This window comes from Mus pahari, chromosome 1, assembly GCF_900095145.1.
Source record: "Mus pahari chromosome 1, PAHARI_EIJ_v1.1, whole genome shotgun sequence".
Taxonomy (NCBI): domain Eukaryota; kingdom Metazoa; phylum Chordata; class Mammalia; order Rodentia; family Muridae; genus Mus; species Mus pahari.
The window spans coordinates 121,749,642-121,760,512 of NC_034590.1; the positions used below are offsets into that span (position 1 = coordinate 121,749,642).

The window sequence follows — 10,871 nt, forward strand, 5'->3', positions numbered from 1 at the left end:
GTGTCTCTAGCTGCATATGTAGCAGAAGATGGCCTAATCGGCCATCATTGGGAAGAGAGGCCCCTTGGTCTTGCAAACTTTTTATGACCCAGCACAAGGGAAGTCCTGGGCCAAGTAGTAGGAGTGGGTGGGTAGGGGAGCAGGGGCTGGGGGGGGGGGGTATAGGGAACTTTCGGGATAGCATTTGTAATGTAAATAAAGAAAATAATAAAAAAAGAAAAAAGAAAAAAAAGATGCCACAGAGTAGGTGGCAATGCCTTAACCGTAGGTGTGTGGTTGGGCCCCAGGGCCTGCCTTAACCGTAGGTGTGTGGTTGGGCCCCAGGGCCTCTTCCATCCTTGTCAGGGGAGAGCTAACCTTCTCCTTTCACACAACACAACTTTCTAATTTTTAAGAAGCTTAAAAAACAATAAAGTTAAATTTAAAAGGGGCTGGAGAGTTGGCTTAAGAGGACTGGATTCTTTTGTAGAGGGATTCCCAGCACCTACATAGTGGCTCACAACCACATCCACTTGCAACTCCAGTTCCAGGGTATTCAATGCCCTCTTCTGACCCACACGGGCTGTTGCAGGTATGTGGTACACATGAACTCACTCAAACACATACACATACACATGAAAACAAATATTTAAGAAAAAAAAAAAAAACATCATTCTGCTTGACATATTTGTCCCAACAAAATTGATTGAGAGAGAATACCCTCACATTGCAATCTTTTTGGTGAAATAAACACCATCTTCTAAAATACACCTAGACCACAATTTAAAGTTCCAAACTCTGAGTTACATTTTATTTTATATACTTCTGTACATACACATACCACTGTGGACGTCAGAGGACAACTTTTGAGACTAGGTTCTCCCCTCCCACCACGTGGGTCCCAGGGATTGAGCTTGGGTCGGCAGGCTTAGCGGACTAGAGCCTTTACCCTGAGCCATCTCTCCTGTCCAGAATTCCAAAGTCTTCTGTTAGAGACGTCCCCATCTAGCCTTGGATTTTTCTTTATAGCTATGCCCACCATTCCTGTTTTAGTCTCCTGGGCATCCTCCTAATGTGAAGGATAGATGCAGCCATGGGTGAGGAGCCCTGAACTGGCTAACTATTTTTAGCTCTAATGTCAATCCTCCATTCAATTATGAGTTAAACCTAGCATTCCTTATGAGCTTTTTAATATATCTAATACTTTCTGAGAACATGTGAGCAATGCCGGCTCCCCAATCCCAACTGCCTTTCTGACTTTGCCAAAAGCCAAGCGACCAGATAGGCATAGGTCTACTTCTAGAAGGCTCACCAGTTCCAAGACTTGTGTCTGTCTTCATGCCAAAATCATGCTGACTAACAATAGCTCAACAACTGTGATGTCTTAAGTCTGCTGCAGCTAATTTTTGAACCCATTTTTCTTTTTTTTTTTTTAAGATTTATTTATTTATTAAAGTACACTGTAGCTGTCTTCAGACACTCCAGAAGAGGGTGTCAGATCTTGTTACGGATGAACCCATTTTTCATAAACTTCTACCCTGCCCCCACCATAAGCCAGAACAAAGGTACTGGACTTGGTGAGTCATCTGGAGACAGGGACCTGAGATTTTCATAAGGATTTCCACCCATGAGTATGGTGTCTGCCCCTCTCCCTCACTTGTCTTTGTTAATTCTCTCAACCGTGTTTTTAGTTTTCACTGAGTTTCAGACTCCTGTCAAGTGTATTCCTAAAATCTCCAGACACTACTATCCTATGATCCTAACACTTGGGGAGGCTTGTGCAGGAAGTTCACTCGTTTTACTAGATATACTGAATTCCCTATATCATCTTCTCAAGCTTTCCATGCTCGCACTGAACCCAAAGCCCTGTGCATGCTAAGCACACTTTCTACCACTGAGGTACACCCCAACCCCTGATGAATTTTAATTCTTACCTTTTTCTTTTTGTCCAATGGCACTGACTGGCTACAAATACATTAGATACTTAAGAAAAGTTGGTGTCCTGAATTGAAAATAGAAGACTCTGTGCATTCATCATGTTATTTGCCATCCTTTGGTTTTCTAACCACTGGATAAATGTTCTAACAAGTGAGTTAGACTTTGTAGTTTAAGACAGACATGTCTTCCAGTTTCCTCAACAATTACCTGTGAGAATACACAGAGTAAGCTGCACTGTGTGTAACATATCTGAATGAACTCTGTATTGGTGGGAAGGGTCTAGACTTCAGACGTCTGTGTCTGCTGTTCCCTGTTTAAAGCACTACTGCATTTGTATTTACTTCATTTTTGTTTTTCGTTTTTTTTAAATATTTATTTATTATACGTAAGTACACTGTAGTTGTCTTCAGACACACCAGAACAGGTGTGTCATTACAGATGAGCCACCATGTAGTTGCTGGGATAAGAACTAGGGACTTCTGGAAGAGCAGTCAGTGCTCTTAACCGCTGAGCCATCTCTCCAGCCCCTATTTACTGCATTTTTATTTTGACCTAAAGGAACTGGCAAAAATCTTCTGAACAGGTTTCCATAGTAAGCCTGTCAGCTTCTCAGGTCACGTAACTGCCCTCAGAGCAGAGGAGTTGGAGGTAACGGGAAAACAAACTGGCTTTACTACAGCTATATCCAAAATACTTATTTGTCCTTCCTACCACAGGTGGCTAACTCCAGTTCCAGGAAAAAAGGGGCATGAGGAGCTATGAGGACCAAAGCCATCCTTCACTGAGCATTTACATAGTAGCTGATGGGTTTGCACTTTAACCCTCCTCACCTCCCACCGCCATTTGCAAGCACATGTCCCAAAGTCAGCTTGAGGGGCATTCCTTTCCAGATTAGCTCCCAGCAGGAGGACTTCAAGTCCTTCCAATCCCCAGTAGCAAACATGGCAGAGCTTGAGAAGTGGTGAGGCTCGGGGACTATGTGGCAGAGCTGAGTCACAGGACAGGTCTTTCCCAAGGAATAGGCTCCATTTACAAACAGGAAGCAAGTTCAAATGCCCTATCAGGACATGCTGATGTGTTTCCCAGGAGTTGTCTCGCATTAGAACCTCTGGGTGGGACCCCATCTGACCCAACCAAGTGATCTAGGCACACACTGAAGGTAAAGGCACAAGACATACTGCTGCAGACCAATACTCCATTGAAGCCTCTAGTCCTCACAATATCCACAGCAGACTTTGGGCTATATACTTTATTAAACTACCTCACAAACACTAGAAACTAAAAGTCATTCAAGTGAACTGTAACAATCTATTTATTTACAGAGTACTGCCTACAGAGTGATCAGTGCTGAACCTGGTTCTTCCCCAGGCATGAAGCCCATCCTCCAAATAGGTCTGGGAACACCTGACAGAGGACATTGATATCCACCTGAACAATGGCATGTCAGGCAGAAGGGCACCAGCCCAACACAGAAACAGACAGAGAAACAAACAGAAAGACACACATGGGCCCTGTGCTCCAAAAGGATTCAGGGCCTGCCTCATGGACTCTTCAGGCTATAGTCTAGTCCCCACTGCTGGGGACCATGGTGGCTTTCAGGGGTGGTGAGTTCCAAACAGCAGAGCTAGTGCGCTTGTGGTAGCGAGTCTTCCTCTTCTTAAAGATGTCCTCCAAGTCCAGTGGGAGAATAGATCCGAAGAGCTCTAGAACGTTTGGGGGATGGTAGTACTGGTGGACAATGGCCTGGCTGAGTTGGGTGCCTGCAGAAAACAGAGGCCTGGATCACTGCCTGGTGCTCTCTGGGAGCTTCCCTGACCCCTGCACTTACCCACAGAGCCCAGGTATCCTTTCCACGCCAGCATGCCTTGCTCCTACCCTATCTGTTCCTCTAGCGACCTCCTGTTCACCTCCACCCAACAATTATCCTTTTATCTCCATCTTCTAGCAGCTGAGCCCAAAGGCCCCCAGGAGTTGTCTTAGGCAATACTTTATTCTCCCTATTTTGTAGAAAGAGACTTGTCTCAAGGCACATGGCAGGTGAATGGCAGAGCTAAGTGTGAAGACAAGCCTGTTTCCAGATCTTAAGCCTCCTTGCCTGGCTACTCCCTCCAACCTCAAAGACTCGACGGAAGAGCATGCAGCCTAGAAAGGAGCAGGGCTGTGTGGGATTCACAGACCCACCAACCAGGCTGAAGAGGGCCTAGAGGATCAGGGGCGAACACACATCAAAGGCTTGCTTCCTCAATTACTTCACTCATAAGCATCTCAGTTGGGTCCTATTATCACTGACTCTCTCTTCACAGATACAGAAACTAAGTCATCTAAGGTCAGTTACCATCAGGCAACTGTGCTGGCCACACTGGCCCCTGCTCGCTGTTCTCAAGTGACTTGACATGAGTCAGTCATCAGTGACTTAGGAAAGTGAGATTCTGGTTATGGTGGGGTTCAAACAAGGTCAGTCACAAAAGTTAAGTTGTCTTTCTGTCAAGTGCTGACCCACTGTGGGATCTGAAGTCAGCACCTTGTGCTAACCTCTAGGTCAGCAAACCCTAAGAAGCACCCTAGCAGGCCCTCATGCCCAGGCCAGAGACAGCATCAAACCCATCCACACCCTGTATAAATCTGAGACCCTGAGACTCAAGACAAATCTTGCTCAAGTTCCAATCCCCTGCTCGCCATCTTTCCTACCTCTAACATTCCAACCAAACCCTGCTACCCTCTTAGTTCTATGCCCACCCATGGGTGGCTTACTTGGGTCTAAGCCTCTTCAGCCCCGCTGGGCCAGACTCTGAGGAGAGGACTTTCGAGTCCATGTCAGAATACTTAGTTAGCAGCATGCTTTGTTTGAGCCAGACACGGCTACATTCAACAAGAGCAAAGGAACTCAACACCCTTCATCCTATATCCTCGGATGGGTCTTCAGACCAGAGTAAGCCTCCTTCCTACCGCTAGGTGCGTGCTCAAAGCCCAACGCTCCTAAGTCCTCGCAGTCACCGGGCCTAGCATGGCAGCACATCAGCCTGTACACCTGCAGCAGCTAAACCACCCCTTCCACATCCCACAAAGATGAGGAAAGGAGGCAGCCCAAGCCTCTTCAGAAACTCTGGGCCCCACTCACCTTTGGCCCAGGAAGGGATGGGTTTCCGGGGATGGGACTCATCATCTGTGGAGTCATCACTATTTAGGTCCATCCCATAGTCGTTTACGCTGATCTTGGGGACGGATTTGGGTCCTTGTGGAGTCATTTGATATGAGGTACAAACAGGAGACTAGAAGAAAATCAGCATGGTCATTAGCTCCCCTCCCCTGCATTCCTGGAGGACAGTGACACTCTAGCCATCTCCCTTCCCTTCTCAAGGAGAAAAGAAAGCTTTAGGGTCACTTTTTCATCCCAATAAGTCATGGAATATAAACCACTTTGTATCATGTAAACTTTCTTTCATATTGGCATTTCCCTCCCTCAAAGTCACACCATGATCTTCAACTAGCTTTCTACTACAGATGGTCCTTTAATCCCTGCAACTGTGGGTAAGGTAAAAGGATTACAAATTTGAGGCTAGCCTAAGTTATACAGCCAGACCCTGTCACCAAAAAGAGAAAAAAGAAATAAATACAAGTTACTTGCTCTCTTTCTTCTGGCTCTAACACACAGCCTGAGCTTGTAAGCAAATGATGGGTGGTGTAAGAGCCCCTCCCAACAGGGGCACAGGCCTCACCTGCACATCCACAGTCATGTTCAGGACTTTGCTGGCTGCTGCCACCTCCTTAGCTTTCTTTGCCTGCTCCTCCTGCAGTTGCTGCTCAGCCAGGCGCTCTTGCTCTTCCTGGGACCCAGCCAGCAACAAGATTAGGTGTGTCCTTCCTCTCCTCTTGCCACACTGCTACCCCATGTGGCAAGGTAGGGCTGCCTGGAGAGGATAGCCCAGGCTTCCCAGTGCTCTCAGCTCAGCTCAGCACAGAACCCACATGGAGCCCATTTCCCCAACACCCCTACCTTCCTCTTCTTCTCCTCCAGTTCCCTCTGAAGTCGTTCCTTTTGGAGCCGCAGGGCTTTCTCTCTCTCCTGCATCTCCCTGAGGACCACCAAGAATCTGTCAAGCCAGTAGTAGGGCCCCAGTCCTGTTCCCACCCACAAAGAGAATATAGGCTTGGTGGACATGCCTTTAGGAAATGGGACAAGTAGAACTAGACATCAGCTTAGAGCCAACAGCTGGATTCTCCAAAAGCAAGCTTCAAAGCCTGACTTTGGAGTCAAATAGCATACAACCCCTCTTCCATGCAATTGAGGTCCACGAGCCTTGCCCTTCTCTTTTTCACAATAGGAAGGACAGCTCTCCTCTGGCCTTGCTCTGACCACTGCATGAGAGAGACAACACAGAGCACTCAGCTCTACCCAGTGAGCAGGGGTCGCCTCTACACAGTCAGGAGCTTGACCTTAAACAAGTCATTTAGCCTCACTCTCAAACCGGATTCCTTTGGCAAGCTGATTGTCTCTATGCCACAGAGCTTTAAGGATTAAGTTTTTTAAAAACCTACAGAGCTCAGAGCAACTCTCAGAGCTACCAACCGGACACCCCATGGCTCCTCAGGGCTAATACAACCCTGACCACCTAACGCTGAAGCCACAACAGCAGCCACCACCCATTCCCTCCCAGACTCTTATCTCCGACTTCACCTAGAAAGACCAGGGGCACTTTTGTGTCAATCTATATGCGCCCAGTACTACCCTGAGATTCAGGCCCTCTACATGAAGTCCTCAGTTCTCCATCAGGCATATACACATCTCAGGAGTTGGGAAGGAAGAGGAAATAGCTGCTGGGCCTGTTGGTCTGCACACATATATGGACACAGTCCTAATAATTGTCAGGGAAGGGAAAACCTCACTGGGTTATCATCACCACCAAGGGAAGCATAGGGGCCAGGGCTAACAGTGCTCAGTGTCCTATACTGCAATACAAATGTCCCTCATGCCCAAGATACCTGGGGCAGGCCCATGGAAAAGTACTATGTGTCTAAGACCCCTCACCTTACTGTATCCACTGAGAAAGACACCAAAGGAGTCAACACATTCTGCTGAAGCAGAAGAAAACATGTAGTGACCCTGAGCTGTTACTCCTTGAATCTCCCACAGCTAACATATATCCTATTTGGTGGTCCACTAGCTGTAGGCATCTGGTTTTGAAGCCAAGGGAAAGCCTGCCAACCTTCAAGTGAATAGAAGCCAAGAAAAAGAAGCAATGGCCATGCTGCCTGTCACTCCCCACACAGGACAGTAGTAAATGGTCAATAGGTGGCCTCACCTCTTGGCCCGAAGACGCTCCTGCTCCCTCCGTTCCTGCTCCCTCCGTTCCAGCTCCCTCCGTTCCTGCTCCCTCCGTTCCTGCTCCCTCCGTTCCTGCTCCCTCCGTTCCTGCTCCCTCCGCCGCTCTTGCTCCCGCTGTTCTGCCAGTCGCCTGGCCTCAGCTGCTTTGCGGCGCTCCTGTTCTTCCTCCTTCTTCCGCTGTAGCATCTCTTGATGCCGCCGCTCTTCTTCCTCCTGAGTTGGCAATGCAAGGAAGTGCAGGACTCTCAAGCCAGGCTTGGGCTCACAGGGAGAAAGCTAGCCAAGGAGCTGCTCCTGCCCACAGCCCTAGCTCCTAAGGCACTGGCTACCACCATGACATCAGGTAGGACGGAGACGCCAGACTCCTTGACAGTAAGTTTTGAAAGTCATTGGCAGACAGAAAAGGCATCTGGCAACAGCTTCAGCAGAACTGACAAGCAAGAAGGGACCTTGGAGAGGTCCTCCTGTGCAATAGGCAAGCCATCTGACCCAATGGTCAGTTTCTCATCTGTAAAACAGGCAGACAGCAGCATGTGCACCTCAAGGAGCTGCTGAGTGAACACACATTAAAACTTAAGTGTCTGTCAGAGCATAAATATACCATACTGATTAATTCTAGAACACCCCAATGACAGACATTTGTTCCCTCCAGTGGAAAGACTGCAGTTCCAGAGCGAGAGATGGGGTCCTACTCTTGCAAGCATAAGGCTCGAGGGTGGGGTGTAAGTACAATCACCCGCTGGGTATTCAGCACATATCAGGCATGGCATGCCTCTTGTGCATTAGTGACCTTTGCTCTCAACTAGAACCCTTTCAAAAGCAAGATCACTCTGCTATTTGAGTAACCTGACCAAGGTCACACAGCTAAGAAATAGCAGATGTGAGGTGAAGCCTGATTCCAAAAGCACATTCAATCTCCAAACTTTGGCTTCTAGAAAAGTCCCATGACACAACCCTCAAGTCAGCAACAAGATCCAACAGGATCTACTCTACAGAATGGGCATGCCCAGCCAATCCTCAGGGCATGGAGGCAGTGCCTGTCTCCCCCCCTACCTCTTCCCTGTCCCCACCTAGGCGCACCTGTTGAAGCCACCTGAGCCTGCGTGCCTCCTCCTCCTGCTTCCTTCGTGCCTCTACCTCTTCCATCTTCTTAGCAGTTGCCTTCTTCTTTGCCTTTTCTGCCAGCCGCTCCTCCTTAGCCTGCAGAATCCACTCACATGTGTCCTCTGGAGCAACCTCTCACTCAGCATGCAGCATGGAGCCTAGAGCTCTGTGAGAGGCACTCCATTCCCCTACAAACCCTGCCCAGAACTCAGGGAAAAGGCACAATAAGCCATACCACCTCAGGACTGTTCATGCAAAAAAGGGTTGCTGGGGGGAAAAAAACGGCTTGAGCTAGACTTCCAGCACTCAGCTTGCCTCAGAAAAGATCAAAGCCCATGTAACAGAAAGCAGGGGTACACAGGTCATCCAGCCAATGACTTATGCAAGAGTCCAGTTTCCCCTTTCAGGCTGCTAAGCCTAAAGTGCGAGGGCTCCACTAAGACCCCGCCCACTGAGCCCATTAGCCCAGACTCACCTTTTCTGTCTTTTCATCAATCTGAGCAAACTTCTGCTCAATCTGCTTCTTCTTTTCCTCCTTCATCTGTTCCACCCTCTCACGGGCCTGCAACACCTTGCGAAGGCGCTCTTCACGTTTCCTGTGGGCACAGCACAGTCAAGGAGAGCCTACACAAGCTAGGGCAGGCTGGGCTGGGAGCTGGGACACTTACAGCTTCACCTCCTCCAGTCGCCGCCGCTTGTCTTCCTCTACCTTCTGTCTGCGCAGCTGCTCGGCCTCCTCCTTCCGTCGCAGGTTTTCTAGGCGCTGGCGCTCCTTCTCCTGAAGAGGGCAGGGTGGCCACTGGGATGTAAATAAGGACACCCACCAACCCAAAGGCTGCCTGGCAGCATGCACCATTCTCAACCAGACACAGCAGCAGGTGCCTCACAGGCAGACATCCAAGCATACCCCGTGACCACCCTAGGCAAGAATAGGCATCCTGTTTCTCCTTCAGGCGGACAGAGTGCATCCCACGAACCTGACTTGTAGGCAACACAAAAAATAGTCTCAAATTAGATGCATGCTGATTATAATATAAACAGCTTGAAAAATGACTAAATGTGGGACCATGTTCAGCCCCACTGTGCTGCTGGGCACAGCTGCTGGAGAAGGGAAACACGGGAGCTTGACTGCACTTATCGCAACCCGCTGCCACACACCCATAGGGTGCTGAGCTTTAGGGAAGCGCCAAGACACTTCTCCAAGGATGGAAATAAGCCGTCTGAGATGAGAGACTCCTGGGCATCTAGTCATCACAAGAAAACCACACAGAGAAGTCAAAAATGAAGTGTTGGGGTTCACAGGCGCTCAAGGAAGCGAGGCCAGGGCCACTAGGGTCCTCAGGCTAAGGACAGCATCTAGCCCGGGGCTTGGGCTGGGAGCTCCAGCTTAGCTCATCAGTAAAGGTAGCAGTGGTTGTCCAGAATTACAAAGAGGCCTTCTATGGGAGACTAAGGCAGAGGCTCTATGGGCAAAGGCCTTCTCCATGTTCCCCATAGCAGTGGTAGATGAGAGAGACAGTCCTTGGTTTCAAACTGTTTATTCATTGTTCATCTTGAAAAATGGATGCATACCAACTTCTCACGGTGGTCCAGAGATTAAATCCCTTTTGCAGAGAGGAATGTCTGGGAAGGGGAGCTTATTGGCTAGACCCTCAGGGCCTCTAGGTACCTATTAACATGGAGAACTCTTGCAACGTGGAAAGCACACATTCCAGGCCAGGAATCTGGCAGGAAGCACGGAGCAGGGAGCCCTTACAGTCTCAGATGTGTACCTGAGTTGCCAGGGACTCTGACCCACTCTACCTTACCAGGTTCCTGGTAAGTTGACTGTCCCACAACTAAAGACTAAGACTGCAAAGAAAATGGCAGGCAGCTCAAAGTGTCAGCTAATGTTCTATTTGGAAGAACAAGATAAAGGAGCAGCCATTTATCACTTTCAACACATGCTAGGAGTGTGAATATGCACCACTCTTTTATGCACATCAACTCTTTTAGAACAGTCAAAAAAAAGGTACCATCAAATGTTAACACAGTTACACAGGCTAGTGAGCTAGATCAGGGATGGTATGTCTTGTCCTTTAGTTTCCAAATATCTTGTGATATACTTGTGTTAATTTTTAAAACACCATTGAAAGACAGCAGATCAGCAATCTGTACAGCAGATCAGTGCTGACATGCCTTCCCATGCAGACCCAGAAAGCCCCACAGGGACATGGTTATAGCTACAGTGCAATAGCAGAGATGGGGAGACGCTCCAAACTGTACCTGGCCAAGGGTTAGACTAATGCTTCCAGCACCCACACGGTAGCTCACAACCATCTGTCATTCCAATTCCAGAGGCTCTGATGCCCTCTCTGGCCTCCCTGGATACCAAGTATGCAAATGCTACATGGTATACAGACATAAATGAAGATAAAACACCCATACACATAAATAATAAATTATTTTTAAATAAATTTTTTAAAAAACATTTAAATTATATATATACATACATGCATGCATATATATATATATATATATATATATA

At 48.1% G+C, this 10,871-nt stretch overlaps 1 protein-coding gene and 1 pseudogene across 2 annotated transcripts in view; both read right to left on the reverse strand.

Moving 5' to 3' along the window:
* Positions 1–217: 217 nt before the first annotated feature.
* On the reverse strand, positions 218–377 carry LOC115062972 (annotated as a pseudogene).
* Positions 378–2,655: 2,278 nt separating this feature from the next.
* Incenp (inner centromere protein) overlaps positions 2,656–10,871 on the reverse strand; it is a 25,868-nt gene continuing 17,652 nt past the window's right edge. The window contains exons 12-19 of one of the 2 annotated variants that reach the window (XM_021191763.2): positions 9,013–9,122; positions 8,820–8,940; positions 8,321–8,440; positions 7,218–7,453; positions 5,912–5,990; positions 5,634–5,741; positions 5,036–5,186; positions 2,656–3,677 (exon numbers count right to left, since the gene is read on the reverse strand). In XM_021191763.2, coding sequence (XP_021047422.1) covers positions 3,481–3,677; positions 5,036–5,186; positions 5,634–5,741; positions 5,912–5,990; positions 7,218–7,453; positions 8,321–8,440; positions 8,820–8,940; positions 9,013–9,122 — 1,122 coding nt within the window. In that variant the 3' untranslated portion in view covers positions 2,656–3,480. The remainder of the gene's footprint in view (positions 3,678–5,035; positions 5,187–5,633; positions 5,742–5,911; positions 5,991–7,217; positions 7,454–8,320; positions 8,441–8,819; positions 8,941–9,012; positions 9,123–10,871) is intronic. The other variant, XM_021191770.2, reaches the window with a different exon arrangement.